The 22,859-nt window shown below is 35.6% G+C and overlaps 1 protein-coding gene across 2 annotated transcripts in view; it reads left to right on the top strand.

Annotated features, from left to right (window-relative positions):
* Positions 1-22,859, top strand: part of Msh6 (DNA mismatch repair protein Msh6) — a 429,489-nt gene that overhangs the window by 334,363 nt on the left and 72,267 nt on the right. For both annotated transcript variants that reach the window (XM_090406801.1, XM_090406800.1), the window contains exon 25: positions 5,027-5,159. In XM_090406801.1, coding sequence (XP_090262927.1) covers positions 5,027-5,159 — 133 coding nt within the window. The remainder of the gene's footprint in view (positions 1-5,026; positions 5,160-22,859) is intronic.

Here is a 22,859-nt window from a genome sequence, read left to right as displayed (position 1 = left end):
TAGGAAATTTGTGGGCCATAGAAAAAGAGTTTGGAAAGTTAAATTGCAGAAATTTGTTCATGTTGGTAGAGTCCATGCCTGTAAGTGTTCGTATTAATTTGTTCAGACATTGTAATTCTAGTAACCCATGCCTTTTATAGCTTTAACAGTTAGTTTTTAATCTATCAATAAATAAATAGGACATTTGATTTGTGGGAGGGGGGAGCATAAAAATAATTTGCAAATAGATACGTTTTTACAAAATGAATGCATCTAAACATAGAGCAGATCCAGAAAATAGAGTAATTTTTAATGCAACTCCCACTCATGAAAGTTTGTAAACCTATAATACATTAGTAATGTGCATGAGATTTTTTTCCATTTTTATTTATTTTTTAATTGTTTTGTATTTTTTTATTCATTTTTTACTTGGTCTGGAAATCCTGCTCTAGATGCCAAACATGAGACTTTATCAAACCACTTCAGATTTCTAAAATGTGAGGCAGTGGTCTCACAACTAGGCAGATGAAATTCATCTGTCATAAGCTTTTATGCCCACAATGGGATTCAAACCTGCAGATTTTGATTGGAAGGCAAATATTGGATCCAACAGTGGACCTTTTCTTAATGAGCTCTCTTCCTCCAGATACATTGGATGTCTGCTTTCCTCTTGGCAACTGATCATAATCTTATCCAAGACGCCTTTTCTATGGATCATTTTCTCAGCTTCATATCCTACAGCACCATTGTAGGCTACTGTTTTAGCTCTCATGATCCAACCATATGAGCTGAACTAATACCCAAAATAATACTCACTGTAATGAGGGCCTTTATTCACCACTCACTGCAAATCTCCAATCATTATCCATGTCCTGGGTTTCTAAAATATGTACCTCTGAAGTCCATGACAAAAATGCAGCATACATTCGGTGGCTTAAATCAAAAACTTATGTTTCCCATTCATCTTATGCTACAGCCCAAAACAGGTGTAAAAAGTTATCAACATTTCAAAGCATACTTCATAAGAATAAAATGCAATAAGCTTGCCTCCTGTTCATCTAGCAATCAGACTTCTAGTTCCTTGCTTAAGATTGTTGGGCATAACCTCTACTCTTCTTTCCTCCCCCTTTCATATCCTGATGGTAACCTCAGCTAAGTCAGACCTCTTGGCATCAATCTTTTCCTCTAAGTCTTGTTTAGACAAAAAAAAAGCAAATTATCTCCTGAAGCAATAGGCAGACAAACTGCCCATTGCATTTCTCCTCCTAATCTTTCATCACAAGAACATCAGAAATATCCCAATTCCAACAAGGCTTCTGGTCCATGTGGTATTCCTTTAATTATGGTCAAAATGTTTGCTCTAGAATTAAGACAGATCTTCCCAACAGCATGGAAACATGTTTTTTCATCCTGTAGAGAAAAGTCAGCCATTGGACTATCATTCCATTTCTCCAACACAGGACTTCCTCCTGAATGTGATGGAGAAGATCATCAGCAATCAGGTTCTTTGCTACCTTTGAAGACCTGTATATTAATTAGCAATCACCAATATGGATTCCACCATTCTCATTCTACAGCAAACCTCCTTGCTAACCTTATCTACCTTTGGACACAGGCCATGGAAAGATTTGGAGAAGCCCATGTGTTTGCTCTTGATATTTCAAAGGCATTTGATCATGTCTGGCCCTTTGTGATTGGATTTCCGGCTTCCTCTCATCAAATTTTTGATCAGTGCTGGAGTACTCCAGGGTTCTATACTCTTACCCATGCTCTTCCTCCTCCTTTACATCAGTGACTTTCTTTCTCTGACTTCAAATTCTACTCATAATTTTGCTAATAGCAGTATTCTTCATTAAAAAAAAAAAAAAAAAAAAAAAAACGCCTTGTAGTTCCTAAATGATTGAAGCTTCATCATCTTCCATAACCAGTGACTTAAATATTAATCTCCTCACATCCTCAATTAGGGTGAAGACAATTTATTCTTATTCAGACTAAGTCTTGCATTCTTTTTTTGATCCAAAACATTACTTCTCTCCTGCTCAACTCCTTAACAGAGAGGGGGTTACCTTAGAGAGGGGGTTACCTTAACAGGTAACCCCCTCTCTCACAAGCCTCACTCACTTTTCACAGGTACTCTGTTTCTGCATTATTCCTTTTTTCTAGGTACTTTCATCAGGCTTGTAAGAACTAGAGCAGTTACTGTCAACACATATGCATTGTCCAAACAGAAACATATGTTTCCAGGTGTTGTGACCATTCATGTGTAGTATAATTATTAATAAAATAAAATAAAAAGTGGTTCTAAATCTGAAATATTTTTGTATGTCATTTGCACCCATGAAATACTGTAAACTTATAAAACATTAGTATTTACATAATCTGAAATTGAATACAATGAGCAGGGCTGTGGTTTTACACTGGCCAATGAAATTCGTATCAACGTTTTTTTTAGACGATGTTCCCTACAAAGCGGAAATAGCCATGTTTCACTTGAATTCAAATTTAATGGTAAGACCCCACACATGCACACATCATGACAACATAGGCAATTAGTCTAGTTCCATATACAGGTAACCCCCATATAACACTGCATTCCTACAACACGTTCTCACTCTAACATGGTTTGAGAATTGGGGAAATCCCCATACAACACAGGACATGATGAGAGCTTTTAAGAGCAAGCACCAGCTCATTCGATATCTTTCATTCGAGCATGTATATCATGTCAGATTTGCATACAGAATTTTAGAATTTATTAGAATTTTAAATTCATTTTGTTCGTGGAGTATTAAACATTTTAAGACTTTCACTGTTTTCTTCTTTGTATGTATCATTGGACCTTTTTTAAAGAAGTGTTAAATATTTCTTTTTTGTGAATTAATTTGTTGTTCTGAACAATGTCTGCCGGAAGTAAAAAAGTACCTCTTAAAAAACATTTCATCTCGCTAGAATTAAAAATACAGATTTTGGATCATCTTAAAAAGGGGGGGAAAATATCATATGTTGCAAAAAACCTTGGATTTAAATGAAGCAACAGTCCAGGCCATACAGAAAAATGAACAGAAAATTAGAGCTTCCGTTGCTGCATGTTGTTCTATCTCCGCAAATATGACAGCTCGTCCCAGAGAACCAACTTGAAAAAAGGGAAAAAGCTCTTAGTATTTGGATTGGTGACTGCCCAAAAAAACAGATCCACTGTACACCAATGTTATTAAACATAAAGCTTTAAAAATTTACAACTACTTAAAAGAAAATGGAGAATTTGCTATTAACCCCGACTTTGTTGCTAGCAAAAGTTGGTTTAGCCGTCGTTTTAGAAAATGCTTTTCATTACAAAACATAAAAATACAAGGGGAAAGTGCATCAGCTGATAATGAAACTGCCAAAACCTCCAAAGGAATTACAAAAAATTATTGAACATCGTGGATATATACAACACATCAGTTTGTAATGCCGACAAGATGAGCCATTGGTGGAAAAAAATGGCGAAGAGAATATTTATTTCAAAAAATGAAAAAGTTGCACCAGGTTTTAAAGCATCAAAAGACCATGTAACATTACTTATGTACAGTAATGCTTTAGGCAATCACATGGTAAAACCCATGCTAGTTTAGAAATCCCTCGATCCTCATGCAACGAAAAACCTAAATAAGAGTGCTTTACTGGTATATTGGATGGCAAATAAGAAAGCTTGGGTAACTAATGATTTATTTAAAAAATGGTTTCCAAACTGTTTTGTACCAAGTGTGGAAAACTACTTAAAGCAGAAAAATCGAGATTTTAAAATTCTACTGATATTGGATAATGCACTCAGCCATCCGAAAGATTTAAATCATCCAAATGTCAAAATAATTTTCTTACCACCAAATAGAAGTTCATTACTTCAATCATTAGATCAGGGAATTATATCAGGAAATCGTTGCAATGGGTTTTCAATAAAGTCAACGATGAATCTATCGAAGTCATGGAGGCATGGGAACTTTTTACAATTTTGGACTGTATTAATCTCATAACTTCATCCATCAAAGAAATAAAACTGACAATGTTAAATGCCTATTGGAAAAATATGCAGCCAGAGTCAGTTCAAAGCCAAAATGTAATCAAGCCAGCAGAAAACAGAATGGATGCAATAATAGAACTTGCTAAGTCTTCAGGAGGGGAAGGTTTTTATGATATGAATATTGAAGATATTCAGGAATTACTGGTGGAAGAAGAAGAGACCGATGAAGCAAATTTGGTGGAAATGGCATCTGGGATAAACCAAATTAATTCAGAGGATGATAGCACAGATTGAAACGATGAAGTTAAACATTTTACCCTAAAAAGCATAAAGTAAGGCTTAGACTTAGCCGAACAATTAGAGTTATATTTTCTAAATAAAGATCCTTCCTCTGAAAGAAGCACAAAATTTAAGAGAGAACTTCATAAGTGCTTAGCTCCATACAAAGAAATTTATAAAGATCTCTCAGCTAAAAGTAAACAATTGAAAATAAGAGATTATTTGCAAAAAGTAGAGCATAGAACTCAAGATGCTGCTGAAGAAAGCTCAGATGAGGATATTTTGCCAGAAAGACAATGCCCTCGTTTAATGGTGCTTAGTAATGATGACGATGAAAACATTATGTAATAATATTAATATGTAATACTTTTGATCAATTATTGTTTTAATAAACATACATTTCTATTAGTTATAAAAAAAAAAGAGTATAGTTTTTTTTTAACTTTTGGAACCTAACCTTGTTTTTTGTACTAGTTCTTTGTTTTGTATAACACGAATTCACATAACACGGCATTTTTTAGGAACCTACCGACCATGTTATATGGGGGTTACCTGTATATGCATAAAAGCACTTGGCAGACAGTAATCTTTTCAGAATATAGTGTTCTTTGTGGTTTATTGGTGCTTGGATTTCATCACAAAAATAGAATAACAACGAGGCTTTACTGTCTTATTTTGTATATGTGTATGTGCATGCACATATTTAATATAATTTTCAAAATGCATTCCTTAAATTTTCTCAGTTACTTTTCTTTTTTTAAACTATAGTTATAAGAAGTGGGAGTCTGCAGTCCATTGTTTAGGTATATTGGATTGCCTCTGCAGTTTGAGTCAGTATAGGGAGTCTTGTCATGTAACTATGTGTAGACCAGAAATTTTAGTACCGAAGAATGCTGAAAAGGTAAATATGCAGATTAAATGAATAACTTAAATAAATATACAGTGGCTTTATGAGATATTTTACAATATATATAGTACAGGTATCCCTTGCTTAACGCGACGAAATTAATTGCGGCAATCCCTTGATATACACAGCAAGAGTTTTGATTAACGTGCCTTTAACCCTGTGGAGCTCGCAGCTTATCTGAGAGATACATGCAAAATGTTTAATATAAATATTCTTACACAATTCAGCGTATAGCTCGGAGGTCATGAATAGCTGTACGTTCATATGTTACGAGTGATATTCCGCACTGTTTTTTGCTGTCAGTTTGATTTAACACATGTTATGTAAAGGTTTGTAATATTTGATAGTAAGTTGTATCTGAGAGATACTGCGACCTCCGATGTCAGTATAGTATGGTTTAGTTGTTGTTGTTGTTTTTGTTTTTTTTTTTCTTTGTTCAATAATTTCTAGATTGTAACTGAAAATAAATAAACCATCATGTATTACTGAAATAGAAAGCCAAAGGCTTATTTATCATACATGTCCTCTAGGAGATGTCCTTTACATTTATGAAAAATACCAGGGTGTTAGATCTTGAATGGGGACTCTTTCAACAAAAAAAGTCATTCATTCAAGATTTAACAAGAAACACGATTCTGAGCTAAAAATACTTGTACTATTAGTGAAGAAAGCAAAATATAAAAGAAAACCTGTTACAATTACCTTAGAAAGAAGTAAAGTTGAGGAGAAAATTGTATGTCTAAGTAGAATTATATTGTTAAAGTTATTGATGTCAAAATTATACTCTGTGTAAGAATGTAAATCTAAGTGCAAACAAAGGTTCAAAGGTTACTAGCTAGCTGTCTACGATGACGTAACCCCCACAACGGAAGCGTTCGTGGAAGGCAAGCTGAACTCGTGTTCGGCGAAATGAGCACTCTTCAAGGAGCAGAAGTGTGATGCAATCGCATAGGGCTGAATAGGAGAGCACAATGAGAGATCCTCCAATATAAAAAGAGGGCGCTACAAAGAAGAATAAAAAGCGAGTTCGCTCGGGTTTGAAACCCCCGTTTTTTTCTGTTCCTGTTTTCTCATGTGGTCAAGCAGAGTACTGATCGATCGACAGTGCCGGAAGTAATCTCCTTCCCGGTTGCTATCTGAAGGAGTCGAGCATGTGCTATACGTGATCTGGCAGCAGACACGAACTAGGGCCATCAGTAAAAGTTTACCGATGCGAAAGGACGGCCGAGATGACAATATCGATATGGTAGACGAGTGTTTGTGCAGCAAAGGAATGCCGATTTGCATCGATCAGCGTAACCTCCATGTGGATGCGACTCGATAAAGCAGAATGACATCTGACTACAAAGGACAAATGAAAGAATTGTGATATCCTCTCAGGACACTGGTAATGTACAGTAAATTCCTTATTCTTGTAACAATTAGTATTAGGGCAAAGAGAGAAGAACAGATTTTTAATTGAGGAGAACTTTTGAGTGACTTTTGTGCTCAGTAACATGTTAATCATATTGGACTAGTAGTCTGAAAGCCTGAGAGTATGCAACACTTAGTTGAATGTGAATTGATCTTTGTTAGCGAGTTTTACTTAGAATTTTGAACTAGTGTTTTATGATTAATGTGTACTTATTTAACCTAGAGATGTAAAATAGAGTATTTGATAATTAGAATGTTCCCTATTGCTTAGCTAGTGAATTAGAATTTTGATATGACATATCTTTGATGTGTGGAAGTTTATTGTATGTAATTTGATAATTAATAAACATGTTTTTTCTGTGTAAGTCTGAGTTTGTCTGAGCATGAGACTGATTTTACCACTCGCTAAAGTTCAAACCTGTGAATAAGGGGAAATTAAAGAAAGTTATAGGCAATGACTGCAGTGTTGAAGTTTCTATAGGCACTTAATTCTTTAACAAGATTAGGTAATACTTGAACTCTGTGAAGATTTCTTTGTACAAGAATTCTTCTGTACTAGTACTCTGGCTGGTGCAGCTATATCAAACACATTTTGTCAGAGTTCCGAAAGGAGAAGTGGCCCCAGAGAGATAGGTTAGAGATTTCAGGCTTAGTAGGTACGACAGGGATTTAGGATAGAGAAATAACAGAAAAGTAGTCGACATAACAAGGGAAAGTGATCTGGAGCTTACTCCACCTTTACTACGAGTTGCCCATAAAGTTGTTTATGCTTGCATCCACCGAAACTTTTAGTTTCTATATATTCGGCTATGAAATAATGTTGGATTCAATATCCACTTAATTTGTACCATCATGTATTATATTTGCAATGTTTTTTCTTTATGTTTTATTGCTTGTTTGCCGAGGTTTGGAGAGTCATTTTGCTTGTTATCATGGAATTTATGCCGATAAGAAAAAAAAAACTAAAACTGCCTTCAAACGACTCTCGATAACTTCTTTTGATAAAAAAAAATTGCAGTAAATAATATAGGTACAAGTATTTATAAAACGTTTACTTTGCATTCATTTTTTATCTTTCCTAAAAGAGTACCATGTAAAATGAATTATTAATACAGTAGTCGATCATGGACGAATTGTAATTTTTACCATTGATTATTAGATTTTGTGTACGCAATAACATCACAGGATTAATTAACCGTGCTAATCGAGGGATACCTGTATGTGAGAATGGACTATTAACAATTAAAAATATTAAGTCTTAAGTCCTATTCTATGTTGAAGTAGTAAGGAAGCTTTCATGCACAAGTGACCCCAAGAGCTATGCCAGCAGTAGCTAAGCTAATTGGTGAGGCCTTAGCTGGGCAGGTCAAGAGGTAAATGAAACTAAGACATTATCAGTATAAAGAATAACAGTGTTCTGAACAAAAGAAACAATAGAGTACATGCAGTCACTTGTTCATTAGGCTAAAAACATTATTGAGCTGAAAATTAAAATAAAATACAACCTATTTAATAAATTTGAGGATAACAATTTTACAAACTTTAGGGATAGTAGGACAGTCATTACAGTTTAGGTTTGGTTGATGAAGTAGGGCTTCCACATTGGATTCCATGACTAATATTTTCAACTTCGTGTTGTGCCAGACCAGATATGGTCTTGAGTTCAGAAATAAGGTTTTTGTCTGATCTTCCTATTTTTCCATGATAAGACAAGTTGCACAAATATGGTACACACCAGGTAGTATCATTGGTGAAACTTTGTCCTTTGGAGAACGTAACAGATTATGAATTGGTTGATTTGCTTGAAGGTGGCAATGAGTTTATACTTTTTCATAATCTTTGCTACACATTGAAAAATCCTTTTAATATATTTGGTATAGGAGTCCTGTGAGCTGCTGCTTCTTCCCTTGAGTGCTGTATAAAAGGTTGTAATTATTTTTTTTGTTGTTATTCTTGGGTTGTAGCCATTTAGTGTAGCTATTTGTTTGATAGTTTCCAGTTCTTGTTGGAGTGATCCTTCAGAGGAACAAATTTTGTGTGCTCTAACTAAGGATTTTACAATACTGTACTGTTGGATTCTAATTATGTAGAAAATAGAATAAATGTTATTTGATTCAGAATCCAACATGATTTTCCATCACAAAGGCTGCATTTGTAAATATTATTTAATGTAAATAACGTAATTATATAGTTTGATATCATATAACTACCTTAATTATATCAATTATTTAATTATTTAATCAAAGAAATGTGTTAATGGTAAATAGATTCTGTATTAAATATTATTAAGCTAATTTATTTATTGTTATGTCAATATTATAAAAACTTGTGTTTGCAATATTAACTACGCATTTGTTGAAAAGCAAATATTCTAATTATTCTTATTTGTGTATAAAGCTTAACGTATGTAATGACTCAATGTAGTAGTATAGCCTTGTCTAACATTGGCTAGAATGTTTATGTTTGTCTGTTGTCATGGAGACGCGTGAAATAAACGAGCGCGAGTGGAACAGAGCATGGACTAAGGAGAGAATAAAAAAAAAATATATATATAGAAAGTAAGGGTGGGGGACGAAAACTTGGAAGTGAAAGGAAGCAGGGTGATAAAATAAAGAAGTAGAAGTAAATAAAAGGTTCTTAAGGGTAGAAGTTAAGTGGATAATTTTTATAAGTGAGCAAGAACGTAACGAATTTTATAGTTAGCTGAAATTGAAATCAGCAGTAATAATAGAAGGAAAATTAAAGCTACAATCAGATAAAGTAAAAAGCTGAACATTCAAGGAAAAATTCTGAATAAACCCTGCTGATCGAGTATTGCAGCTAATTTCCGATTTGCCCTAAAGAGAACCTCACAGTGTTTTAATTAATTTATGAGTGATAATAAGGATAGATGAAGTGCCCTAATTGAAGTCAAGAATTCTGAAGCGTAATTGATAGTGCTTTAAGTATAACTGCGGATAAGTTTTGTAGATGTGTTTTTATTCTTTAAGTGTGATAAGTAAATTCCAGAAGTTTGTTCACAACATAATAGATGTTCTAGGAACCATTTCCGGTAAGGTATATCATAGTGAATTATTAACTTTAACTGTGGAAACCCTTCGTGATTGAGAGTTGGAGATAGGAATTGTATGAAAGATATTTTCAGCTATTAGATCCTGTAATATTTTGAACTTATAGCATGACTGAAAAATGTGTGAAAACTAATTAGATTGGATGTTCTATTATATTCATTTAAGTGTAAAAACTTTATAACCCAGAAGCTAAGAAGGTGTATGTGAAGACTTGGAAGATTGTGCCAATGTAATTGACTTGACTTAATGTTTGATTTATTTCTCTTGTTTAAAATTAGAAGTAAAAATTTATGTAAGTGTTATATGACCTATATTAAATGCGTTATTTGTTAACCTAACTGTTGTATTTGCCTGAAATTCTTTTTACTGCACCGTTCACAAAAATTCGAATCTAGCGGGAATCCCAGAGAGAGAAAATAAATACTTCGGCCTGAATGAGTGAAAAGACTGCTAACTAATTTTGAATTGATCCTACTGTTTCATATAGACTTATCTAAGGTTAGAGTGGTGCAGTATAATAGAAATTTCTCTACCCTTAGATCAGTGATCAATTTACAATTAGTTTTCCTTTATTTTATGAAAGTGACTTTTTACAAGATGGCGGATTCGAACGTCAAGAGAACAACGTCACGACAGTACTTTTGAGATAGATGGTGAGCAGATGTATTATGAACATGGCATCCTGTAAAAGTTAGTTTGTAGGATGCCATGTTCATAATACGTAGGCTGTTCAATAAGTAATAAGACTATATTTATACAGAAAACAGATTACCTTTAATCGTCATCGTTTACATGGTCTTTTTCGAAGTAATTACTGTGAGACGCGGTGCATTTGTCCTAACGTTGCATCCACTTCTTAAACACATGTGAGAGTCCGTTTTTTGAGAGTTCTTTCAAAACCGCCTCCGCAGCTTTTACACATGCGTTGTTGCTTTCGAAATGGCGGCCTCTTAGTGGTTTCTTGAGCTGAGGAAACAGCCAGAAATCGCATGGTGCGAGATCAGGACTCTATGGAGGGTGTGGTAGGATATCTGTGTTGTTCTTCTGCAAAACGTCCACTACGCAACCAGCAATATGTGGCCTTGCATTATCGTGGTGCAATAAGAAGCCATTCTTCAGCATTGGACGCTTCCTTTTGATGTGCTTGATGATAATCGCTGCTGTGTTGATCATTGTCTCTGTGATGGACGTTGAAGGTCTTCCCTCACGTTCAAGATCTTCCACATTTTGCCTTCCTTCCTTAAAAGTTTTATGCCAGCGAAAAACACTTGCCCTCGACATTGCTTCATCGTGGAAAGCTTCACATATCATGTTAAAAATATCCGATGCCGATTTTTGCAAACGCATACAAAATTTAATCGCATAACACTGTTCCAAGGACGCTTCCATTTTGAAGACTGGTCGCACCTCGTAGGCATGCCGATGAGCACTTGCATTTAATCACGTGACACTCTGGCACATCAGCCCGTATATGCCATCCATCAACCTCTTTTGTTAATACATACAGCAATGTTTCTTTACTCTATAATTTACTCTAAATACTTCTTTACACCTGTCTCTAGCAAAAAAAGGCTACAACTGCCTTTTGTCTGTTTTCTGAGCACCAACTTGTAGGTGATCACTCTCTCATGTAATGAATTCCATTTATTCCAAATTATCTGAAGCTGCTAAAATTTCTTCTTACTAGTCTCTTGCTACATCGACACTTTGGTTGTCACTAATGCTGCTTATGAAAGAGCGAGTGTTGTATGGAGATTCCTTAGTAAGGGGTGTGCTAGTTGAGAGTTTAACAAAATCGTACCAACCTGGTGCGAACGTTAAGAATGTGAGTCAATTAGAATGCAAAAGCAGCGGGTGAAAGAATTGATAGTGGTAGCAGGTACAAATGATTTGAAAGGAAACAAAAAGGCTATGAGTGAGGATGTGAAGGAATTGCTTGAGGTAGCAAAAGAGAAGAGTGAGAGAGTTAGGATGGTGAGTCTGTTGTTGTGGTATGACAGTGAAGAATATAGGAGGAGGGCCATAATTGCTAATGACTTTATGCGCAAATTATGCAGGATGAGTGGTGTGGAATGAATTTGATGGGCGAAGGTATTTATATAAAATGGATGATTTACATTTGAATGGATTCGGTGTACAGAGACTTGAAAAGGTGTTGTCGAATGTAGCAGAAGTGAATGTGCAGAACCAGAGAAACTAGAATTATTAAAGGGGGGGGGGGAGTAGATATGCAGACTTTAGGGAGAAAGTTCAGTGTGTGAATATGTGTAATATGCCCAAGCGAGTAAGAAAGACCACAGATCAGAATGGGATAATTAGTATAAGGCATCAAAATAGGGATGAGACAAATTGGCTTCTACAATTCATGTATACTAATGCCAGAAGTATTAGAAACAAGAAGGAAGAATTTTTGGCCTTGGTTGGCACTTCCAGACCATAGGTTATTGGCATTAGTGAAACATGGCTGACAGAAGATGACACAGCTAGTGGGATTGAATGTGAGGGTTATGGGAGGGATTGAATGTGAGGGAAAGAGCACACTTGAGGCTATTTGGTGTGCGATTGCAGAAATGAATGACCCAATAAATTATACGGGAATTGTGGTGAATGAAGTGGAGGTGAGTAGTCTATTGCAAAACCTCAATGTCGATACATCTGTGGGATTGGATAGTATACCAGCTCGTGTCGTACGTGAAGCGGCTAAAGAATTGTCAGTACCCTTGACCATTTTGTTTAATTTAAGTCTCGGGTCTGGGTTAGTCCCGAGGGGATGGAAAGAGGGTAAAATAGTTCCACTGCATAAAGGAGGTTCCAAGACTGCTGTTGTAAATTACCGACCGATTAGCATATCAGGAATCGTCAAGGTCTTGGAGAAATTAGTCAAGAGAAAAATACAGGATTGGATAGATGAAAATGGGATACTGTATGAGGGGCAACATGGTTTTGTGAAGGGTAGATCGTGCCTCAGTAACTTGCTCACGTTTTATAACACAGTGACGGCTGAACTGGATAAGGGTAATGGGTTTACAGTGATTCTACTGGACCTTGCCAAGGCCTTTGACAGGATACCACATTGAACTCTAATCAGTAAACTGGAGCAGATGGGGATGGATATAGGGTTGGTGAGATGGATACGAGGGTGGTTGATGGAGAGATATCAGAGAGTGGTTTATTCAGTAGTTGAGTCCAAAAGACTGCTTGTGACTAGTGGTGTGCCGCAGGGTTCTGTTCTTGGACCACTACTTTTCAATTTGTTCATTAACAATATAGGAAAGGATCTGAGAGGAAGTGTTCACTTGTTTGCTGATGATGCAAAGTTGGGTAGAGCAAAGGATGTCAAAATTTTGCAAGATGATTTAGATAGTTTGAAGGACTGGGCTAAGGAAAATGCGTGTCAATTTAATGTAGCAAAGTGTAAGGTTATGCATTTTGGGGTGAAAAGATTAACAGCAGTATATCACATTGGTGGAACCATACTCCAGGAGATTGATGAGGCCAGGGATTTGGGAGTGTTGGTGGATAGGGAGTTGAAGTTTAGGGAGCACATCACAAAAGTGGCTAAATCAGCTCATCAAATCACTTGGTTGCTGAAAAATACTTTAACAAGCAGAGACAAACAAGTTATTGTTCCTCTGTATCGAGCCTTGATAAGACCCCATCTAGACTACTGTGCCCAGATATGGGTGCCAGGGTTTCTTCTTGACGAGGAGGAGGTGGAGAGGATCCAGAGACGAGTGACCAAGATGATAGCAGGTCTGTGGAATGAACCTTATGAGAACAGGTTGAAGATTTGTGGGTTGCAAAAATTGGTCGATAGGCAGAAAAGGGGTAATATGATTGAGATATTCAAATTACTGAAGGGTTTCTATAAGATTAATCCAGAAGATATTTTTGAGAATAGGACTGGTGGTGGGAGGACTACGGGCCATACATGGAAGCTGGGCAGGAATGTGGTCAGCAGGGGTGTTAGAGCTAGGTTTTTTTTTACTTGGAGAGTGGTGAATGAATGGAATAAGCTGCCAGCGTCTGTTGTGGGTGCTATCACCATGAATGAGTTCAAGACGAAGTATGATAGATACTGTGTGAATGTCGAATAGTTGTTCTTGACATGATGTTAGGGCCTCCCTCGATGAGTCTGTCGACTCCTTGGAGTTGCCCGAAATAATAATAATAATCTCTTATGTATACATTTGTCCATGACTGCTAAGACTAATATGTAACTTTGAAACTTACTGAGTTTCAATGATACTGGATTATTTTTGCCATGTCAGTTAGGCCAAGTATGGGCTATTTCTATGCAGCTGTTGCCATGCTAACACTAATTTGTATATAACTTCCACCACTAGAATCACTTCAGACACATTATCATAAATAAACTATTAAACTTCATTATATACATGCAGCTTAAATCCAGTAAACTTGAGGCAGTAAATTTCAGTGACTTAACAATGGAAAAAATTCTTACATAGAAGATAATTTACCCAAGATAATTATTTTGATCAGATGCGTGCTTGTGTGTTATACACCTTTCCTCACATAGTGTACAAGATATTATGACATTCCAACAGTCTTTGACTAGTTTTCAATCAACATCAACTTTTTTTTGTACTGCTTGACAGGCTCTGATCAGCTCCTACATTTCGAACTTTTATAGTTTGCCTAACTGCATCAATCTACATATTTTTTGATCTTCTATTTTTTTTATTTTTTTCCCCAAACACCTGTTTTTCTTATTTTTATCTCCCATTTTAGGTTAAGTGATCATGCTACCTTGGTTAGCTCTTCGTACATATTTTTGAATACTAATAAATGATTTTTTTCCCCTTACAGTTTTATTTTTAATATACAACCCCTCTTAAAAAGTATCTGATCAACAACTGTAACACTAGCATTCTATATTAGGATTTATTTTTCCTCAATACATAAATTTTGTTCAATTTGAACAGTAATGATTATAAATAAGATTAACAAAAAAATAAAATTTATTACAAAAAATATTTTATAGTTACTTTTAACTAGAAATTAGGTGAATGGAAATCAAACACTGAAGAAAAAAGTATGCGATCATTCTTTGATCGGGAAATATATCGGATCACCAAACTCAGTATTTTGTTATTCCTCCTTTAGCCCGAGTGATGGCTTTCATCCTTCTTGGCATGGACTCAATAAGCTTTTGACAATCAATTGGCAGAATTTCACTCCAGCTTTCTATGATTGTTTGACGTAATTCGACGGCATTTATGGACCTTTTGGTGTCAATTTTTCGCTTTAAAATATTCCAAAAATTTTCGATTGGATTAAGGTCTGGAGCTATTCGAAGGCCAAGTCATAGTTTTAATTGGAATGTTTCCATTGTTTTGCAGATAGTTCTTGATTTGTCTGCTCTGGTGACACGATACATTATCATCTTGAAAAATGAAGTCATTGGAATCCTGTAACCATTTTTCTATACTAGAAACCAAAAAAACTCTAAAATTTCTTCGTAGACATCAGAGTTGACTGTATGTAACACGATACATGGTTTTCCAACACCTTGTGATGTCAATCAACCTGAGTAAATGAGGGTGAAAATTTAGCCTTGATATTAATGCACTGATCAAAGAACTTTTCACCAGCTCTTCTCCATACAAAGGTACCGTTATTATCACTGGTTCCAAGGCAAATTTCAGATTCTTCACTAAAAATGACTTTTTTTCTAGTTATCAAATTCCCAGGTACATGATTTTTACACCATTGGAAATGTGCTTTTCTTGTGTTGCTTTGTCAAAAAAGGTTCCATTTTAACTTTGCAATAGTGAAATCCTTGACCATTCAGCCGATTTTGTACTGTGCAGTCACTTACCTTCACTCTGTATTTCGATCATGCAAAGTTGTTTGGATGTTGAACGTCGCATGGTCTTCACAAGTTTAGCCAGTTTTCTGTGCTGCCTGCATGAGGTGGCATGTAGACATCCACTTCGAGGCATGCTCTTTATACTATTAGTCAAACGATATTATTTCCAAACATCACATATAGTACTTTGAGCACATTTTAGTAATCTAGCTACTTGTCTTTGAGACATTCCATCCTTCAGATATTCAATCATTCTGTTTTTCAAATTGCTTGAAGGTTCTTTCACAGGAGCCATCCTTTAACATCCATAGATGGAATTCAGATTTTGCAATCACGATTCTGCTCCTTATAAATGTTTTCTTTATGCTTTACACGTGTACAGACAATTGTAGAATTGCATATTGAGAAATGATTCATGTTTGTTTTCTCTTGATTGGATACTTTTTTTTTGAGCAGGTCTTCTGACCCTATAACAAGATCCAACACACTCACACACCGAGTCCCCTCCGTCACATTATGCTTCAAGTAATTATCTCTCAATAAGTGTATAAATTCCATTTCCTTCCTGCCATATAATCTTTCCTCCTTCCAATCTATGTCTCCAAAGTTGAAGTCTCCCCATAATAATTACTCGACTTGCACTCATTGTACTAATTTGCTGATGCATGTCTTCCACATTCATGTGATGGTTTTTTAATTGTAAAAACTGTGCTGAACTGAGAATATTTGGTAAATATAAACAGAAATATCTAGAGACAAGACTGCCGACATTTCAAAAGAGACATTAGTAATGCGTTGGTTAGTGATAGCTAAAACCTTTTTAGCTTCATGAATCTGAAGCAATCTGTTGGCATGTAAATGTATATGGTGAGCTTAAATAGAAATACATGCATCATCTGATAGCAAGGAGGACTTTTTCTCCTCTTCAACACTTTTAAAAAGTGATTCTACTGGTGCACAGACCTTTTAACCAGTAGTATTTCTAATAGACAGAACCTTTCTATTCAGAATACGAATATGATTAACAATAGACATACATAAATCTTATATTCACTTTTGTGGAAGGAGAGCAAAATTAGTGACAAAGTGTTTTACTCTTGAGAGACACTTGTGACATTATGATTAGGAATTATAGACATGTTAACACAAGAATATTTTAATATTTGGCAAATATTAAAATATTCTTGTGTTAACGTGTCTATAATTCCATGTGAGAAAGTGTGAAATAAAGCATTGATACAAGACACAAAATTGTAAATATTGGTGATAATACTGAGAGCTCTGTGGCAAAAGTTCAGGAGAATGTAGAAGATGCAAATAAAGAAATTGCTTGCTTGTATACAGTCCTTCACAGGACAAAGTGGGAGATTGAAAGGCTGCAGAAACAGCAAGAAATTACTTGAACTGAAAACAGAAAAAAAGAAGTCCTGACTCACAAAGAAAATTGTAAGAATAATCATGAGAATGAGCATAAGCAAATAATTATTTATGCAATTTATGATGAGAGGAATTTTTCATGAAAGCCCTACAAAATTGTTTCTCTAGTTTGAAAATCATTAATATTAGTAATGCTATCAGACTGCAGAAAGGGAAGGTGAAAGAATTGATTGTTTTGGCTGGAACCAATGATCTGAGAGGTGAGAAGTATTGTATGAGGGAGGGTATGAAAGAATTGTTAGAAGTGATAAAGAAGAAGAGCAAGAGTATGAAGGTTGTGAGTCTGCTGCCACCATGCTATGATAGAGGAAAAGCAAGAAAGAGAGCGATGATAACTAATGAATCAATATCAATATGAAGGTTGGGAAAGGAATGATGTAGAGTTTATGGCCCCTTCCTATGGCCTGACTTTGACAGACAGAAAGATTTATACAATGCTGATGGATTGCACTTAAATGGATTCAGAGTTAGGTGTCTGGAGAGAGAGCTTTGTTCACTGAGAGTGTTGAAATGCAATAGTCAAGAAAACTAAGCAATTAGAGCAGATGCAGACATGAGTGTGTGAATGAACAGTGTGTGTGTGGAATGCTAGAAGCGTCAGGAATAAGAGGTAGGAGGTTGGGGCATTTGCTAGTGCAATCTTTGCCAAGTTATAGACATTAGAGAGACTGGACTAACAACATATGACATAGTTACAGGAATAGAATGTGATGGATTTAGTATTTTCAGGGAGGATAGAGTAGACAGGACAGTGGGGGGGGAGGTACTTCTGATGATAGTAGATGAATTGCAGCCAACAAGATTAGGAGTCATTCAGACAAATGGCAATTCTTTTTAGTCATCTGGTGTGAGATCAGGGGCAGTAGGACAAAATATAAAATTGGTTGCTGCTATAGGCCAGGGATGAATGTGGAAGACATGCATCAGCAAATTAGTACAATGAGTGCAAGTGGAGTAATTATTATGGAGAGACTTCAACTTTGGAGACATAGATTGGAAGGAGGAAAGATTACATGGCAGGAAGGAAATGGAATTTATACACGTATTGAGAGAAAAATTACTTGAAGCATAATGTGACAGAGGGGACTCGGTGTGTGAGCGTGCTGGATCTTGTTATAGGGTCAGAAGACCTGCTCATAACTAAGGTGACTATATTGCCTTCAGTTGTGAAAAGTGGTCTTGACTTAAGAGGTAGCAAAAAATGTGGAAATTCCAGTTAAGAAAGTATATGTAGAACTATAAGGCAGGTGATTATGACACACTTAGGAGGTAGCTTAAAGCAGCACTATGGCATAAAGTTTTGCAAGGGAAGGATGTCACAGTGCATGGAGGATAGTCAACAGATATCTGAAGGAAGCAATAACACATTGTATACCAAAGATCAGGAGGGTAAACTGGGTAGGAGTTAGATGGATGAGTAGTATCATTAAGCATGAGCTGCAAAAAAAAAAAAGTTGTGGAGGGTATGTATAAGGAGAAAGGTGACCAGCATGGTAAGGAAGGCAAAATCAGAATATGAGAATAAATTAGCTGAACAGGTGAAAGGAAATCCCAAAGTGTTTATTTGTTATGTGGCAAGTAGGAGGAAGAATGACTGTGGAAGGATAACTTTAATAAATGCAGATGGTAGCGACGTAACAGAGGCAGGTGAAATTTTTGAGTTATTGAGTGATCACTTTTCAAGAGTATATCATCCAAGTGAAGATATTATTATGAGAGGGATTGATGTAAGAACAACAGTTGATGAATTGGAGATATTCAGGATATTGCAGAATCTGAATGTAAATACATCTGTGGGATCGGATGGTATATTGGCTCACATTTTGAGAGAATGTGCAAGGGGATTGGCAATGACTTTGACCAGGCTGTTTAATTTGAGTCTCAGCTGCCAAAGTCCCAAAAGAGTGGAAGGAGGGCAGAAATAATTCTTTTCCATGTAAGAGGATCTAAGTATGTGTTAGCAAATTATAGACCAAACTATCCCAGGAGTTGTAAGAGTACTGGAAAAGTTGGTAAACAAAAACAGAGCATTCAGGAATGGGTGGATAAGAATATGATATTCTATGAGTGACTGCATGGCTTTGTGAAGGGTAAGTCATTCCTTAGTAATCTATTAACTTTTTATAAGTGAATATGAGAATAAATTAGCCAAGTTGGATAAAGGGAATGACTACCACATGGAACTATTATGCAAATTGCAACAAATGGGGATGGATATTAAACTTGTGATATAGATAAAAGGGTGGATGATAGATAGATACCAAAAAGTAGTATATGGAGAAGTGGAATCCAGGAGAAGGCAGGTGACTAGTAGTGTGCTGCATAGCTCTGTGCCTAGATCACTGCTGTTTAATTTTTGAAGCAGAATGATTTGAATAGGGTAACAGTATGGGCAAAACAAAATGGATGCCAATTTAATGTGGAATAGTGTCAAGTGATGCATTTTGGGATGCAAAGATTACAAGCTGTATGCCACATTGAGGGAACTGTACTCCAGGAAATTGACAAAGCCAGGGATTTGGGGGTAGTAGTAGTAGATAGAGAGTTGAAGTTCAGAGGGCATATCGCTCAAGTAGCCAGGATAGTTCACATGATTACAAGCAGAGATAATAGAGTTATGATTCCTCTTTATGAAGCCTAAATAAGACTACATAAATCACTGTGCACAAGTCTGGTCATCTGGATTTTCTTGGAGATGAGGAAGTGGTGAAGAGGATCCAGAGGCAAGCAACCAAGATAGTGAGTTGTCTGTGAAATGCTCCCTGTGAGGATAGATTGAGGGTTTGTGGATTGCAAAAGTTGGTTGATAGGTGGGAAAAAAAAGGGAGAGGGTATGATAGAAACATTTAAGTTACTTAAAGAATTTTATAGAATTGATGCAGCGGAAATGTTATGGCATTTGACTAGAGGGAGCAGAACAAGAGGTCATCCTAAGAAGTTGAATAAAGGTGTGGTCAGTAGGGGTGTGAGGAAGAAGAAGTAGATTTTTTTGCTGAAGAGTGGTGAATGAGTGGAATTGATTGACAGAGTCAGTTGTGAGTTCTTTATCTGTTAATGGTTTCAAGGAGAGGTACAATAGATATTGTGTTGATAGTTTGGGTCTCCCACGATGAGTCTTAGGATTCTGTGGAGGTGCTCAGCAATAATAATAAGGTCTTATGACATCTTGCTGTTGTAAGTCTTATCCAAGATATTCTGTATGCCTCTGTAGCTCATCTGGTATCAGTAATTCCCTTTTATTAAAAAGAGATAGGTTCAGATCCTGCCCAGGATGAAAAGAATCTTTATAGAGGATTTTTAATGGGAGATGAGTCAGCCGGTTTCAGAAATTCAAGTTCTTCATCTCACAAAATCAGCAAAACCAGCCAGAAGAACGTGGTTCACTATCCTTGTATTCTTAATTGTTTTGATTATAATTCAAATATTTATTTTATTTAGTGTATGATTCACACATGAAAAGTTATATTACAGTAATCCTTAATATATATAAACATAATACTTAATATACATATGTAATAATTATTATTATTACGTGACACCTCCAAGGAGTCCAATGATTCATCGAGGGAGGGCACCTACTCTACAACTTTCTGTCTTCATCACTCAATCCAGCAACTACAATGAACCGCAACTACTTTCATCATCTAACCAACTCCATCTACCGCCCACCACCACTAGTATTTTCACAGACAATCACATCCATGTCCATGGCAGGATTCGAACCTGCGGCCTTTTGGCTGGAGAGCGGATATGCTAACCACTCAGCCAGCCACGCCGGCTGGCCGAGTAGTTAGAAGTGGTTAAATATAATAATACATAATACAGTCATAAAAGTAACGCTCAAGAATAGACTACAGCTGTATGTTGTTAAACTGTGAATGAAATTATTATGTATATTTTGTTCTTCATTCACATTTAACATAACCTATCATATATTAAGCATGACCTGTTTAAAAATTATTTGTTAATCCCTTGCTTAAGAATTATTTTTCATGTATTATTCCTGAAATTCATCAGCTATTATTTGATTAAATAATTTTAATGTATATTTTACTATTGGAAGGACCCAGTGATAAATATCATTTATCTTATTTACTTTATTCCTTCAATAATATTATGAGAAATTATATGTATATAATTTAATGTGCCTTATATATATACTGTAACATATATTTTATTATTATTAATTGTAAATGAAATGAAAGAGAAAATTAAGTAACTAATATTTTATTAATGTTTTTCATTACTCAATGTAAAAGTATAGCTTTATGTAACATTAACGCGAATGTTTACGTTTTGTTCGTTGCCATGGAGAGAGAAATAAAATGGAACGCGCGCGGGTAGACCATGAGCTTCGATAACGAGGAGAGAATAAATATATATGAGAGTAATATATAAGAAGAAAAAGGGGAGTTTTTGGAAGCGGGAAGAAGGAAGGATATAAGCAGGGAGGTGAAAGTAAATAAAAAAGACTGAAGGGCAGGAATCCAAGAGAGTAGTATTTAGAAGTGTGCAAAGATGAAGTGAAAACTTATAGATAGCTGAAAGTAAAGTCAGCAGTGGCATTAATAGAGATTTGGTGCCGTATTTGGATAATTAAAGGACTGGAAGGTTAATGAAGGATTCAGAATAGATCCAGTTAGCTTGGAATTACTACTTATTTCTATATTGCTTTTAGGAAGAATTGTACGGAGCTTAATTTGTTGTGAAGTAGTAAACAAGGATATCAATCTGCCCTATAGTTGCCGTTGAGAATTGTGAAGCGCGACAAATAATAATCTAGTTATGACCTTGAAGAATTCTTTTTAAATGTGTTCCATAGGTGTAATAAATATAATTTAAAGATGTGTTCACATTAAATCTGACGTGCTGAAGATAAATTCCGGTAAGGACAGTCATATTTTATTTGTTTCTGTGTATGAAGATTTGAGTGATAGTTCCATTTCGCTTATTCTAACATTTACTGTGGCATATCGCCGAAGTTAGAAGTTAAAAATAATTTGCCCTGAAATAATATCTGCCGTGTTTAATGATATGATAAGTGCCAGCTGAGAGTTAAGTGTGGAGTATAACTGAGAAATATGAGCAACCTAATTAAACAAGAAATTCTGTTGTATTAATCTGAGTGAGGAATTTTATAATTGAGAAAGCTGTGAAACTTGTATGTGAAGATTTTGAAGACTGAATTAATATAAATGATTTGACCCAATGTACTAACTTAATTGTAATGTCTCATTTTAGAAGTATTTATCTTATAACCTTATATTAAATGTTTTGTTTTATTAATTTCAATACTGTGTTTGCCTGATTCTTTTTTATTGCACCGTTCATAAATAATTCGAATCTAGCGGGAGCCTCAAATGAAAAATGTTGAATTTGGCCTGAATGAGTAAAGAGACTGCTGCTAATTTAATTGAAAATTGATTCTACTATTTTATATAGACTAATCTAAATATAGGGTGGCGCAGTATAAATATAAATTTCTCTATATTTGTATTAGTGATCAATTGGCAATTAATAGATTTATTAATAAGAGTACGTTACGACAAAATGGCAGATTCGAAACTAGGATGTACGTTCCAACAATGTCTAGGTTGATTATCCAGTCAAGTGCACTTGGTGTAGCGTGGATGAAGTCCGACAGGTTTCCACTGTATGCACATTGGGCACATTCTACTGTAATATGACTAATTGTCTGTGGGGTGGTCCACAGTCGCACCTGATTGAGGCAATCGTACCCTATTTGTAAAGGTGGTCATCACATCTGCCATGATTGGTGTGGATTCTGTTAAAGGCACACCAAATTTTCCGAGGTAGGTCAAAATCCGAAGGCATCTGTATTGGGTCCGCTAATTCGTGGAAGTCCCCTGTTAAAGTGTTACACTAGGACTCTTTCCACTTCTCTTTCATGTTAAAACTTGTCTCCACAAGATTTTTCGC

The sequence above is a fragment of the Typopeltis vanoorti genome, chromosome 17 (genome assembly GCF_054136105.1).
Source record: "Typopeltis vanoorti isolate ZY-2024b chromosome 17, IOZ_Tvanoo_1.0, whole genome shotgun sequence".
NCBI classification, from domain to species: Eukaryota; Metazoa; Arthropoda; class Arachnida; order Uropygi; family Thelyphonidae; genus Typopeltis; species Typopeltis vanoorti.
This window is presented reverse-complemented; position numbering and strand designations above follow the sequence as displayed.